Source organism: Ambystoma mexicanum, chromosome 11 (assembly GCF_040938575.1).
Source record: "Ambystoma mexicanum isolate Mex_15411 chromosome 11, UKY_AmexF1_1, whole genome shotgun sequence".
NCBI classification, from domain to species: Eukaryota; Metazoa; Chordata; class Amphibia; order Caudata; family Ambystomatidae; genus Ambystoma; species Ambystoma mexicanum.
Window position 1 is genome coordinate 13959770 of NC_090934.1, and position 15889 is coordinate 13975658.

At 49.8% G+C, this 15889-nt stretch overlaps 1 protein-coding gene across 4 annotated transcripts in view; it reads right to left on the reverse strand.

Moving 5' to 3' along the window:
• LOC138502994 (CYFIP-related Rac1 interactor A-like) overlaps positions 1-15889 on the reverse strand; it is a 668876-nt gene that overhangs the window by 238200 nt on the left and 414787 nt on the right. For all 4 annotated transcript variants that reach the window (XM_069622402.1, XM_069622405.1, XM_069622404.1 and 1 more), the window contains 3 exons: positions 7610-7715; positions 3080-3216; positions 2322-2399 (listed from right to left, as the gene is read on the reverse strand). In XM_069622402.1, coding sequence (XP_069478503.1) covers positions 2322-2399; positions 3080-3216; positions 7610-7715 — 321 coding nt within the window. The remainder of the gene's footprint in view (positions 1-2321; positions 2400-3079; positions 3217-7609; positions 7716-15889) is intronic.

Genomic DNA, 15889 nt, shown 5'->3' on the forward strand with positions numbered 1-15889 from the left:
CATAAATCTCTCTTTACATTTCACTGGTATTCAAACCCATCTATAGCGCTAACATCTGTTTTTCAGCTTATGGTTCCAACTGCGCCAGGATACAATTTAGTTTGTTGTGCGTGCAATGTAAATAATTCAAAATCAAAATCAAAATCAGCAAGTGCAGGGTAAAGGGAGCTTTCTTTATCTGTTATGGGAGCGGTGCTATATCGCCGGCACTGGAATTATACCAGAGACAGGCTCGTGGGCAGCACTTCATGGGGCAGAAATGTGGGGGTATGCGAAGGCTGAGAAGATGCTTGCTAGGGAAAACAACTTTATGAAGAAGTTATTGTTGTTACTTGTGAGTGCACCGACAGCTCTAGTCCATTTAGAATAAGGCCCTACTCCATTGGGTGTAGAAATGATGCTTAGGCCAGCATCCCTTCGGGTAAGAGTGTGGACCCAACCAGTGCAAGGAAAACTCACAGAGCCTCTGTGCTTCAAGCTTGAGTAGACTCAAGCAACTCTCCCAGCAGAGAGCTTGGGATCTTCTCTTGCGTGACGCATCAAAGCTAAAGTTGGGCTTTGAGTTTCTGGAACATGGGCAGGAGCTTTTGAGAGATTGTTGTCCACGCAGCCCAGGCTGGGTATTTTGCACGGAAGGGCTCTGACTCTGATAAGTGCCCAATGTGTGGAGCTGCTAAGGAGACAGTCTCACATTTCCTTTTTCTTTGTGCGTCAACCTTGTGGATAAGACAATTGTATTTGAGACCTGTCCTGCTGGAGGCTGGTATTTATTCGCTTAGACCTGCATTGCTATTTCTAACCCAAAGTTCCCTTCCTTTAGCAGTGTTTGCACAGAGCTTGGCTGCTGAGGAGGGCACCGATAAAGTGGTGATGCCCTTTGCCGATTGTGTATTTTTGTTCCAAAATTAATAGTGTTTAGGCTGCGAGCACAGATCCCCAGACTTACAATGGGGTTTTTAATGCGTTCCTATGCGGATGGGGGCGATGATGGTCTATGCAGTATCTGCATTCGCATATTTTGGATACGACTTCAAATTCTTTTTAACATAGAACTTGATGTAATAACCTGAGATTCATGAATTATTTTGTTAATGCTTATCTGTGTAGGTTTTTATTATATTAACACCATGTATTTTGTGATGTATTTGAACCTGATGACTTCTTGTCGAATAAAGTATTCCCCCACCCTCAAAAGAAAATCCCAAGCCAGGGCTCTCAACTCCTGTCCATGGAAGTAGCGTCATGTCATGAGCCCATGTCATGAGCCCATGCACGCAGACAGCAAAGAGTTCCTGTGGAAAGACAACCCTTACACCACCGCCCAACCAGACAACCAACACTATCCAACAAAAAGAACCGTAACCTAGATTCCAGGGGCGCACACCAGACCAAGAAGCCATCAAAGTGCCAAGAGCCATACAGATGCCAGACGCGGCTCTACATGATGGCCAATGAGATACCATACGGACCAGGATCTGACAGTCCATATGAGGGAGATGCCAAGACAAGGACTCTCTTGGCATGGCAGAGAAGAGGCAGGTAGAGGTAAGAAGTGTTCTTAGTTGGGAAAGGTCTGTGCTGAATATGAGAGTCGTGTTGAAGAACATGCATCTATCGTGATAGTTAGAAGGTATTGGGCCTCATTACATGGTAGGCGGTAACCATGGCGCTATTAGCGCCATGGTTGCCGCCGGTATTTTACCGTGTCCGCCTTGGTGGATGGCGGAATTACCGCCCTACTCCAAGGTGAGCGGGGGCGGTAATTCCCCATTCACCAAGGCACTTCCCCATTCCCATTTTTGCCCCCATAGGGCATAATGGGAATGGGGAAGGCGCTAATTACGGTACCGCAAATTGCAGTACCGTAATTAGCACCAAGGTCCCTTTGCGGCACCCTACTTGAACGGCTGGTAAAACTAGCCGTTAAGGTCGGGTCCCGCAAAGGGCCATTGTCTTTTGTCGTGTCTCACCTTGCATCCTGCTTAAACCTCACCTAAGGTATACTGCTATGTTTTCATACTCCTTTTATGATTCATCAACCAGACGATGAGTTTTCGAATTTGAAATGTAAGTGAGAATGTATGAGATTTTCACAGGAACAGGGCTCTGCAGCTGCTCACACAAAAAGGGTGTGTGTCACCACAGTCTCTAGGGACAAAGCTGAATTCCGTAAGTAGTTGTACCCAAAACTTGCTCAAAAGGGTATCACATTTTTACAGAAGGTTTCTTAAGAAGTATATATATTTAAAAAATCAAACACATGGGGGGTGGTCCACACAATATATAATGTATCCTTCATTCATGCCATGTGGTGAGCTCACCTGGGAGTTGTTGATCCGGTTCCGGCTAATTGTCCGCCTGTAGTAGCTGAAGTCATTCTGTATGGCAGGGTTGGTCATCTGAGCAGGAGATGGAAAGAGAAGGCTTTAGAAATACCATATCCCTTCTTTACCGGAGAGCGGCCTACAGCCAGGATTGTCTAACAAGTGGAGCCTGCAGCTAATGCACCTGGGCCCACTGCAGAGACAATGCCCACGCAGTGCTGCTGAGTGGGCATTTACAGATTTTGGGTGGACCTTGCCCGCTCAGGCCCTACCCTGTCTACGCCTCTGCTATAGTTCCGGTCTATGTGGCCCTAATGGATCAGTGGCCCCAGGGTACCAGTGGCCAAAGGGTAGGGCCATGAGTACACTCGGTCAAATCTTCCAGTGTGCTGCTGCGCAGCGCTACCAAATTCAGCTGTAACGTCTGACAACGACACTGGTAAAGAAGAAGGCTGCCTAGGACATGGTCAGCACCCTCCGATGAATATCACATGTTTGCTAGGTTTAATGACAATCGTGAAAGACGTCACAGGTGTGATGAGTTCACAGCCCTCATTAAGGACAACATGGGTGTGAAAGGTTCAATGATGCTGGTAAAGGACACAACTCATTTTATAGGTTTCATGAACTTTGAAGGATAACAAGCGTGTGATAGGTTCATAGACCCCTGCGAAAAACAGTGTTTGTGTGTGATAGGGCCATCAGCCCGTGTGTGATAGGAGTACTTTGAGGATGTGTGATGATAACTGACGTACCTTGAGCTCATCGAAGCTGAGGGTGAAGTGAAGGATTTCAGCAAACTGCTTGGCCAGGGCCTGCTCCCTCTCCAGGTGCTGCGTTGGGGCGTAGGGCGGGCTTGTCAAGGCTTCCAGCAAGCTCCGCAAAGCATTCTCTGCCGAAGGAGGCGCACACAGGAAGGACATAGACATTCAAGAAATACATAGGTGCACACACATGAATCATGTCACAGGAGATAGGCATGGGTCCAATTACTCACATGGGCACTGGCGAACATCCCTACTCTGAGCCATATCACAGAAGGCAGGTACTGGGGTACCTGCATCACACACTGACACAGGTACTGCCTTACACTCCTCCACTGAGCCAGGCACAGGTACTGGGGTACCTGCATCACAAACTGACACAGTTACTGCCTTACACTCCTACACTAAGCCAAAGCATAGAAGCCAGGAACAGGTACTGGGGTACCTCCATCACACACTGACACAGGAACTGCCTTACACTCCTACACTGAGTCATACCACAGACGCCAGACACAGGTACTGGGGTACCTACATCACACACTGACACAGGTACTGCCTTACACTCCTACACTGAGCCAAAGCACAGAAGCCAGGAACACGTACTGGGGTACCTCCATCCCACACTGACACAGGTACTGCCTTAAACTCCTACACTGAGCCAAAGCACAGAAGCCAGACACAGGTACTGGGGTACCTGCATCACACACTGACGCAGGTACTGCCTTACACTCCTCCACTGAGACATATCACAGAAGCCAGACACAGGTACTGGGGTACCTGCATCACACACTGACGCAGGTACTGCCGTACACTCCTCCACTGAGCCATAGCACAGAAGCCAGGCACAGGTACTGGGGTACCTGCATCACACACTGACGCAGGTACTGCCTTACACTCCTCCACTGAGCCATAGCACAGAAGCCAGACACAGGTACTGGGGTACTTGCATCACACACTGACGCAGATACTGCCTTACACTCCTCCACTGAGTCATATCACAGAAGCCAGACACAGGTACTGGGGTACTTGACTCACACACTGACCCAGGTGCTGCCTTACACTCCTACACTGAGACATAGCACAGAAGCCAGGCATAGGTACTGGGGTACCTCCATCACACACTGACGCAGCTACTGCCTAACACTCTTACACTGAGCAATAGCACAGAAGCCAGACACAGGCACCTGACGCACACACTCACACATGCACTAGCTTACACTCTTACAATGAGCCATATCACAGAAGCCAGACAGGCAACTGACTCACGCAGGTACTGATTTACACTCCTCCACTGAGCCATAGCACAGAAGCCAGGCACAGGTGCTGGGGTACCTGCATCACACACTGACACAGGTACTGCCTTACACTCCTCCACTGAGCCATACCACAGAAGCCAGGCACAGGTACTGGGGTACTTGCATCACACACTGGCACAGGTACTGCCTTACATTCCTCCACTGAGCCATAGCACAGAAGCCAGACACAGGTGCTGGGGTACCTGCATCACACACTGACGCAGGTACTGCCTTACACTCCTACACTGAGTCATACCACAGAAGCCAGGCACAGGTACTGGGGTACTTGCATAACATACTGACCCAGGTACTGCCTTACACTCCTACACTGAGCCATAGCACAGAACCAGGCACAGGTACTGGGGTACTTGCATCACACACTTACCCAAGTACTGCCTTACATGCCTACACTGAGCCATAGCACAGAAGCCAAGCACAGGTGCTGGGGTACCTGCATCACACACTGACACAGGTACTGCCTTACACTCCTACACTGAGCCATAGCACAGAAGCCAGGCACAGGTACTGGGGTACTTGCATCACACACTTACCCAGGTACTGCCTTACAAGCCTACACTGAGCCATAGCATAGAAGCCAGGCACAGGTACTGGGGTACCTGCATCACACACTTACCCAGGCACTGCCTTACGCGCCTACACTGAGCCATAACACAGAGCCAGGCACAGGGGTACTTGCATCACACACTGACGCAGGTACTGCCTTACACTCCTACACTGAGCCATATCACAGAAGCCAGGCACAGGTCCTGGGGTACTTGCATCACACACTGACGAAGGTCCTGCCTTACACTCCTACACTGAGCCGTACCACAGAAGTCAGGCACAGGTACTGGGGTACCTGCATCACACACTGATGCAGGTACTGCCTTACACTCCTACACTGAGCCATAGCACAGAAGCCAGGCACAGGTACTGGGGTACTTGCATCACACACTGACGCAGGTCCTGCCTTAAACTCTTTCACTGAGCAATATCACAGAAGCCAGACACAGGCACCTGACTCACACACTCACATATGTACTAGCTTACACTCTTACACTGAGCCATATCACAGAAGCCAGACAGGCAACTGACTCACGCAGGTACTGACGTACACTCCTCCACTGAGCCATAGCACAGAAGCCAGGCACAGGTACTGGGGTACTTGCATCACACACTGACGCAGGTACTGCCTTACACTCCTACCCTGAGCCATAGCACAGAAGCCAGGCACAGGTACTGGGGTACTTGCATCACACACTGACGCAGGTACTGCCTTATACTCCTACACTGAGCCATAGCACAGAAGCCAAGCACAGGTACTGGGGTACTTGCATCACACACTGACGCAGGTACTGCCTTACACTCCTACACTGAGCCATAGCGCAGAAGCCAGGCACAGGTACTGACTTACACTCCTACACTGGGCCGTAGCACAGACACCATGCACAGGTACTGACTTAAACTCCTCCACTGAGCCATAGCACAGACGCCAGGCACAGGTACTGACTTACACTCCTACACTGGGCCGTAGCACAGACACCATACACAGGTACTGATGTACACTCCTCCACTGAGCCATAGCACAGATGCCTGGCACGTGCACTGACTTACACTCCTCCACTGAGCCATAGCACAGAAGCCAGGCACTGGTACTGACTTACACTCCTACACTGAGCCATAGCACAGACGCCAGGCATGTGCACTGACTTACACTTCTCCACTGAGCCACCTCCTCCACTGAGCCATAGCACAGACACCAGGCACGTGCACTGACTTACACTCCTACACTGAGACATAGCACAGCCACATACACAGGTACTGACTTACACTCCTCCACTGAGCCATAGCATAGATGCCTGGCACGTGCACTGACTTACACTCCTCCACTGAGCCATAGCACAGAAGCCAGGCACTGGTACTGACTTACACTCCTACACTGAGCCATAGCACAGACGCCAGGCATGTGCACTGACTTACAATCCTACACTGAGACATAGCACAGCCACATACACAGGTACTGACTTACACTCCTCCACTGAGCCATAGCACAGATGCCTGGCACGTGCACTGACTTACACTCCTCCACTGAGCCATAGCACAGAAGCCAGGCACTGGTACTGACTTACACTCCTACACTGAGCCATAGCACAGACGCCAGGCATGTGCACTGACTTACACTTCTCCACTGAGCCACCTCCTCCACTGAGCCATAGCACAGACACCAGGCACGTGCACTGACTTACACTCCTACACTGAGACATAGCACAGCCACATACACAGGTACTGACTTACACTCCTCCACTGAGCCATAGCATAGATGCCTGGCACGTGCACTGACTTACACTCCTCCACTGAGCCATAGCACAGAAGCCAGGCACTGGTACTGACTTACACTCCTACACTGAGCCATAGCACAGACGCCAGGCATGTGCACTGACTTACAATCCTCCACTGAGCCACCTCCTCCACTGAGCCATAGCACAGACGCAAGGCACGTGCACTGACTTACACTCCTCCACTGAGGCATAGCACAGACACCATACACAGGTAGTGACTTACACTTCTCCACTGAGCCACCTCCTCCACTGAGCCATAGCACAGACGCAAGGCACGTGCACTGACTTACACTCCTCCACTGAGCCATAGCACAGACGCCAGGTACAGGTACTGACTTACACTCCCCCACTGAGGCATATCACAGAAGCCAGGCACAGGTACTGACTTACACTCCTACACTGGGCCATAGCACAGACACCAGGCACGTGCACTGACTTACACTCCTCCACTGAGCCATATAGCACAGAAGCCAGGTACAGGTACTGACTTACACTCCTCCACTGAGGATATCACAGAAGCCAGGCACAGGTACTGACTTACACTCCTCCACTGAGCTGTATCACAGAGGCCAGACACTGGTACCTGACTCACACACTCAGGTAGGCCCTAACTTATAGTCTTACACTGAGCCATATCACAGACACTTATTTGGTAATGCTCCAGGGGCTTTGCACACTTCACTCACTCTCGCCCATCCCTCTGTCTCACCCATCCGTCTATCTCGTCTTCCTCTGCCCTCACCACTCTATGGCGTGCACTGCTACCCTCCCCCTTGCTCATCTCCTTCTGAACTGTAACCTTCTTCCCCCGAACACACCACCACCCCTCCGCGTGTGCAGATCAGAGCCCATGAAGGAGGGTGGTACCGGCTTTGTGTGCGTCTCACCTAACCGAAGGGAGAATTCGTAGAAGCGCTTCAGCTTTGCCACCAGGGGGCAGACAGCGTTCCAGGCCTTCTCCTGCAGCTGGAAGTCCCCCGGGTTCTGGATCGCCTGCAAGGAATCAGCAGAGATCTGATTAATGCTGGTGGACCTGCTAATAATGCCATAGATGCACTCTACTCTGGGGGAAGGTTCAGACTGACCAAGGGCACAATCTGACTAGTCTACAGGGGCTTGGAGTACAGCCAGTCACCTAACAGACTCTTCTCCAGACCTTCACCACCAGGCAGTCACCTAACAGATTGTACTCCAGACCTTCCCCACCAGGCAGTCACCTAACAGATTCTACTCCAGACCTTCCCCACCAGTCAATCTCCTAACAGATTCTACTCCAGACCTTCCCGACCAGCCAGTCACCTAACAGATTCTACTCCAGATCTTCCCCACCAGACAGTCACCTAACAGACTCTACTCCAGATCTTCCCCACCAGGAAGTCACCTAACAGACTCAACTCCAGGCCTTCCCCAACAGCCAGTCACCTAACAGACTCTACTCTAGATCTTCCCCACCAGCCAGTCAACTAACAGACTCTACTCCAGACTTTCCCCACCAGCCAATCACATAGCAGACTCTACTCCAGACCTTCCCCACCAGGCAGTCACCTAACAGATTCTACTCCAGACTTTCCCCACCAGCCAGTCACCTAACAGATTCTACTCCAGACCTTCCCCACCAGCCAGTCTCCTAACAGATTCTACTCCAGACCTTCCCCACTAGCCAGTCACCTAACAGACTCTACTCTAGATCTTCCCCACCAGCCAGTCACCTAACAGACTCTACTCCAGACTTTCCCCATCAGCCAATCACATAGCAGACTCTACTCCAGACCTTCCCCACCAGGAAGTCACCTAACAGACTCTACTCCAGACCTTCCCCACCAGGCAGTCACCTAACAGATTCTACTCCAGACCTTCCCCACCAGGCAGTCACCTAACAGATTCTACTCCAGACCTTCCCCACCAGCCACTCACCTACCAGACTCTACTCCAGACCTTGCCCAGCAGCCGGTCATCTAACAGGCTCTACTCCAGACCTTTCCCACCAGCTAGTCACCTAACAGACTCTACTACTCTAGATCATCCCCACCAGCCAGTCGCCTAACAGACACTACTCCAGACCTTCCTCACTAGGCAGTCACCTAACAGACTAAACTCCAGACCTTCCCCACCAGTCAGTCACCTAACATACTCTACTCCAGACCTTCCCCACCAGCCAGTCACATAACAGACACTAACCTATATCTTCCCCACCAGGCAGTCAACTAACAGACTCTACTCCAGACCGTCCCCACCAGGCAGTCACCTAACAGACTCTATTCCAGCCCTTCCCCACCAGGCAGTCACCTAACAGACTCTACTCCAGCCCTTCCCCACCAGGCAGTCACCTAACAGACTCTACTCAAGACCTTCCCCACCAGGCAGTCACCTAACAGCCTCTACTCCAGACCTTCCCCACCAGGCAGTCACCTAACAGACTCTACTCAAGACCTTCCCCACCAGGCAGTCACCTAACAGCCTCTACTCCAGACCTTCCCCACCAGGCAGTCACCTAACAGACTCTACTCAAGACCTTCCCCACCAGGCAGTCACCTAACAGACTCTACTCCAGACCTTCCTCACCAGACAGTCACCTAACAGACTCTACTCCACACCTTCCCCCACCGACCAGTCACCTAACACACCTAACAGACTCTACTCCAGACCTTCCACACCAGGCAGTCACCTAACAGACTCTACTCCAGACCGTCCCCACCAGGCAGTCACCTACCAGACTCTACTCCAGACCTTCCCCACCAGGCAGTCACCTAACAGACTCTACTCCAGACCTTCCCCACCAGGCAGTCACCTAACAGACTCTACTCCAGACCTTCCCCACCAGGCAGTCACCTAACAGACTCTACTCCAGACCTTCCCCACTAGGCAGTCACCTAACAGCCTCTACTCCAGACCTTCCCCACCAGGCAGTCACCTAACAGCCTCCACTCCACACCTTCCCCCACCAGCCAGTCACCTAACACACTCTACTCCAGACCTTCCCCACCAAGCAGTCACCTAACAGACTCTACTCCAGACCTTCTCCACCAGGCAGTCACCTAACAGACTCTACTCCAGACCTTCCCCACCAGGCAGTCACCTAACAGATTCTACTCCAAACCTTCCCCACCAGCCAGTTACTTAACAGACTCAACTAAAGACCTTCCCCACCAGCCAGTCACCTAACAGACTCTACTCCAGACCTTCCCACCCGCCAGTCACCTAACAGACTCTACTCCAGACCTTCGACACCAGGCAATCACCTAACAGACTCTACTCCAGACCTTCCCCACCATCTAGTTACTTAAAAGACTCAACCACAGACCTTCCCCACTAGCCAGTCACCTAACAGACTCTACTGCAGACCTTCCCACCTGCCAGTCACCTAACAGACTCTACTCCAGACCTTCCCCACCAGCCAGTCACCTAACATACTCTATGCCAGGCATTCCCAACCAGCCAGTCACCTAACAGACTCTACTCCAGACCTGTCCCACCAGCCAGTCACCTAACAGACTCTAATCCCGGCCTCCCCACCAGCCAGTCACCTAACAGACTCTACTCCAGACCTCCCCCACCAGCCAGTCACCTAACAGACACAACTCCAGACCTTCCCCACCAGCCAGTCACCTAACAGACTCTACTCCAGACCTTCCCCACCAGGCAGTCACCTAACAGACTCTACTCCAGACCTTCCCCGCCAGGCAGTCACCTAACAGACTCTACTCCAGACCTTCCCCACCAGGTAGTCACCTAACAGACTCTACTCCAGACCTTCACAACCCGGCAGTCACCTAACAGACTCTACTCCAGATCTTCCCCACCAGGCAGTCACCTAACAGACTCTACACCAGACCTTCCCCACCAGGCAGTCTCCTAACAGCCTCTACTCCAGACCTTCCCAACCAGGCAGTCACCTAACAGACTCTACTCCACACCTTCCCCCACCAGCCAGTCACCTAACAGACTCTATTCCAGACCTTCCCCACCAGGCAGTCACCTAACAGACTCTACTCCAGACCATCCCCACAAAGGAATCACCTAACAAACTGTACTCCAGACCTTCCCCACCAGGCAGTCACTTAATAGATTCTACTCCAGACCTTCCCCACCAGCCAGTTACTTAACAGACTAAACTACAGACCTTCACTACCAGCCAGTCACCTAACAGACTCTACTCCAGACCTTCCCTCCTGCCAGTCACCTAACAGACTCTACTCCAGGCCTTCCCCACCAGCCAGTCACCTAACAGACTCTATTCCAGGGCGTTCCCCACCAGCAAGTCACCTAACAGATTGTACTCAAGACCTTTCCCACCAGCCAGTCACCTAACAGACTCTAATCCTGGCCTCCCCCACCAGCCAGTCACCTAACAGACTCAACTCCAGACCTTCCCCACCAGCCAGTCACCTAACAGACTCTACACCAGACCTCCCCCACCAGCCAGTCACCTAACAGACTCAACTCCAGACCTTCCCCACCAGCCAGTCACCTAACAGACTCTACTGCAGACCTTCCCCACCAGCCAGTCACGTAACAGACTCTACTCCAGATCTTCCCCACCAGCCAGTCACCTAACAGACTCTACTTCAGACGTCCACCAACAGCCAGTCACCTAACAGACTCTACCCCATACCTTCCCCACCAGCCAGTCACCTAGCAGACTCTACCCCAGACCTTCCCCACCAGCCAGTCACCTAACAGACTCTACCCCAGGCCTTCCCCACGAGCTAGTTAACTAGCATAGTCTACTCCAGGCCTTCCCCACCAGCCAGTCATCTATCAGACACTAATCCAGGCCTTTCCAACCAGACATTCACCTACCCGACTCTACTCCAGACCTCCCCCACCAGCCAGCCACCTAACAGACTATACTCCAGACCTTCCCCACCAGCCAGTCACCTAACAGACTCTACTCTAGGCCTTCCCCACCAACCAGTCACCTAACAGACTCTACTCCAGACCTTCCCCACCAGCCAGTTATCTAACAGACTTTACTCCAGACCTTCCCCACCCGTCGCATAACAGACTATACTCCAGACCTTCCCCACCAGCCAGTCACCTAAGAGACTCTACTCCAGACCTTCCCCACCAGCCAGTCACCAAACAGACTTTACTCTAGGCCTTCCCGACCTGCCAGTCACAGAGCAGACTCCACTCCAGACCTTCCCCACCAGTCAGTCACCTAACAGACTCTACTCCAGACCTTCCCCACCAGCCAGTCACCTGACAGACTCTACCCCAGACTTTCCCCACTAGAAAGTCATCTAGCAGACTCTACTCCAGACCTTCCCCAACAGCCAGTCATCTAACAGACTCTACTCCAGGCCTTCCCACCAGCCAGTCACATAACATAATCTACTCCAGACCTTCCCCACCAGCCCGTTAACTAACAGAGTCTACTCCAGGCCTTCCCCACCAGCCAGTCATCCATCAGACTCTACTTCAGGCTTCCCCCAACAGCCCGTCACCTAACAGACTCTACTCCAGGCCTTCCCCACCAGCCAATCACCTAACAGAATCGACTTGTCAAACGGGAAATTATATCGTGCCTCCTATTGTGATGAATATATGTATATTGGCCTAGGCCAAGATGCTTGTAAGCCACTTGCGAAGAAATCCGTGTTGCAAGGTCCCGACCTTAGAATCAATGTAAACCGCCATTTTAGGTCAATCCACCATTTTAGGTTCTCTCTGCAAAGTCACCCTGTAAGCTAAAATGGTGGACAGTGTCATTCCGAAAATGTAACATGGCCGTCTTGACCTCTATGAATAAACTAATGTGTAACTTGCCTGCAGGCCACTTGTTAGGGTCATGAACTGAGACCTTGTCCTTCATTGACCTGTGTGTAAAGGATTACTTGTGCCAATTAAGCTAATCCGCGAGCATATGTTACGAACAATGTATCCAAATATTGAACTGAGAACACTTGTTTAAACTACATTGTATAGATGTTTGAGAAGGTCTCTATAAGAAATCCTAAAGTACACTGTTGCTATAGAGGCTTGTTGGCGACTGTATTAAAGGCAAACCCTAAAGTGTACAGATGTGTGAACTCGGCACGAACCCTAGATCTGTAATGTTTTAACGAATATTAACCCACAGTAGGGTTGGACATCATGTTTTCAAAAGTATATAAGGTGCGACTATTCCAATGTACATTCCCACTCACTAAGCACACCGAACCATGCTGGAGTTTGTTGTGTTGTACTGAGGGCTGATAGCTATCTGTTGTTTTTGTCCTTTGAAACTGTTCAGTATAAAATAAAGATCTTTGTATGTTCCTTTGTAACCCGTGTTCCGTGTATTTCCTTTTGGGGGTACTCAGCCTCAATATTTTCTCTTTGTTTTCACAGTTGGCGCCCGAATAGGGACCCTCAAGATTGATGCCAGATTGTCAAAGTTTGACACATGCTATCGGACCAGGATCGGACGATGTGACAAAATAAAGGGGCCCCTTCTGAAAGAGACGCAACAACTCAGCAGCGCTGCACGTCCCGATGCCTGGACGATTACCTTGTGGTCCGAGACGGCATCTTGACGAGGGACCACTTATCGAGGCGGGCAGTTTTGCCGAAATCACCAAACACGAGGTAATATTCGTTAGAAAAGAATTTTGAAATCCGATCGGACCTCCTTAGGATTGATCAGGTGAGTCGTGACCCGATTCTTAAATATCCTGATAATTTGTTTTGGCGCATTGTATCTGCAAATACAATTATTGACCAGGTAACACCAATATTTTGATATGCCTGGGAAATTGTCTACCTGCTTCAGGGCGTTATTCCGCAGCGATAGGCAATCTTTGGAATTTAGCCGTCCGGCACCACAGGAGGGTTCGCCGGCTTGTACTATGTACTGTAAGCATTGCATTGGTAGTATAGTGTTTAATGATATTTGGCACAGACAAACCAGACATGCTTCCGAACTTCAGTGGCCAATCAATGGTAGTTTTGAAATCCCTCGTATTGAGTATTTGGAGTCAATTTTGTTAAAGAAAAAGGCTAGACCTGCAGCATTTAATGTTTTGCAGAATTGGAAAAAAGAAGCGTTGCAGCAGTTTAAGAGTAGAGAAAAACATGCGTGCCGTCATAAAACGAACACCAAAAAAGCATTGTTATATGACCAAGATAAACAGTCTGAGTCAGCTAGGAATATGGATAGGGCTTTCTCACTTGGCATTCAGAAAATCTATTTTTCTAAAGACCTCCATGTTTCTGATGAATTTATTGACAAATTGTTAAATGAGTGAAGGCCTGGTGCCACTGCACCACCTCCGTATGTTTCCCTTCCTGTTATTCCTGCTCTTCCTGCTGTTGTTCCTGTTGCTCCTGCTCCTCCTAATGTTCCTCTTCCTCCAGTTGTTGTTCTTCCACCTGCTCCCCCGCCTCTTCCTATTGCACCAGTAACAGTACCTCCATTGAATTTACCTGCTCCCTCTCTTCCAAGTGGTCTTGTACCGCTTGTAGTCGATCAGGGTGTGGGGTCAAGGGTTGTCACTCGTAATACTGTACCTCCAGAGACGAAGCAGAATTTGATTGCATGGGCTAAGCATTGTATGGAGAGGAATGATCGTGCTAATGTTCTTGCCACACTTTCTAATATGGATAATTGTCCTGAAAAAAATGTTTTCATAGAAGGTTTAGGGATTCATTTATGTGTAATGTGGGGCAAATTAAATAATGTAGATCTCCCACAAGGGTTAAGGGATCTAAACACTTTAGCGTTTTCAATGGATACTGTGGAGAATGTACATGAGCATGTTGAGAGGATATTTGAGTATAGAAAGGAGTTGGAAAGGTTACAGAATGAGGACGATGGGGATAGTATGTATGTAGAGAATGTCGTAAATCAATATCTGAGGAACTATGGATTTGTACGAAAGACGCGATTAGATGGATCTCAGATATGTCGATAACTCCAGTTGAGGTATATGACACATATAGTCAGTATACACCAGAAATGCAGAGGAAAGTGATACAGGTAATGGTAGAGTACCTGCAGGATGAATGTGTAAAGAGAAAAATTAGTTGTCCCACAGAGTTATTGAGTATTTATAAGAGAGCTTTTTCACTTGACACTTCTTCGACTGCTTTAGCACTCGACTTGGCTCTGTTGCTTAGTAAGCGTTCGGAGTTGCCTATTTCTCAGTTGCCTATGGGAGAGGTTCCACCAACATTTGTCCTGAAGGTTGAGATTGCGGTAATCCTGCAACAAATGCACTTGCTGTGAACATTCCTGCACTTTATGTATCACAGTTTGTTCACGTCCCGTTCTCGAGACAGGAAGTGAATACCATTAGACAATCTATTCCTGATATCAGGAAAAATCCGACAGGATTCTATAAAGAAATAGAGTCTGTCTTGCAGTCCTCAGTATTCACCTTGGGTGATATTGATCTGTTATTCCCTGTACTCCTGCCCGTAGATTTGTGGAAACAGGTTAGGACTATAGGTGACATACCAGGGTTGGGAGATACATGGGCTAACATAATTAGACTCGATGGAGAAAGGCCAGCTGGTGAGAGACCGCCCCAGGTGATACTAAGCTTGCCTGATATAATCATTGCAAAATTGAAAACATTAATTCCCGAAAAGAGGATTATCTGGGACAAGCTTACGGCCTGTGTCCAAGGGAAGTCTGAGGGTGCTACCGAGTTCTTTAATCGGTTTCGAACAGGTATTCTCAGATTTCAGTGGACAAGACTTAGGCACAGAGTCTGGGAAAAGATTATTTGTGGACAAATTTGTGCGTGGATTGCTGCCTGACATCTAGTCACAAATGATGTCTTCTGGGAGCGCTTGGCAGGCGAAGTCCCAATCAGAAGTACTGCACATGGCTCAGTACTACGAGAATCATGTCAATAATGAAAAGGAAAGAGTAGAGAAGAGAAAAGGTGATTTGAAGACTAAAGTATTATTACAACAAATTGTTAGAGGCCCTAGAGGGGGTAGTTCGCAGTTTAGAGGTCAGTATGTTCCACAAGGGAATTTGTCCTTGGATCCTGTGAACATTATCCAGTGTGCCTTTTGTCGACAAGAGGGTCATTGGCTTGCACAATGCCCCGTCCTTCGACAAAGGCCGAATAACACATTTGGAAATATGGGTAGACGATCCAGAGGTCACCCGGGTATAGGGGGCCCTGGTAGAAGTCAGTTTGCACAGGATCCTCAGCAGCCTTTTTCGCAGG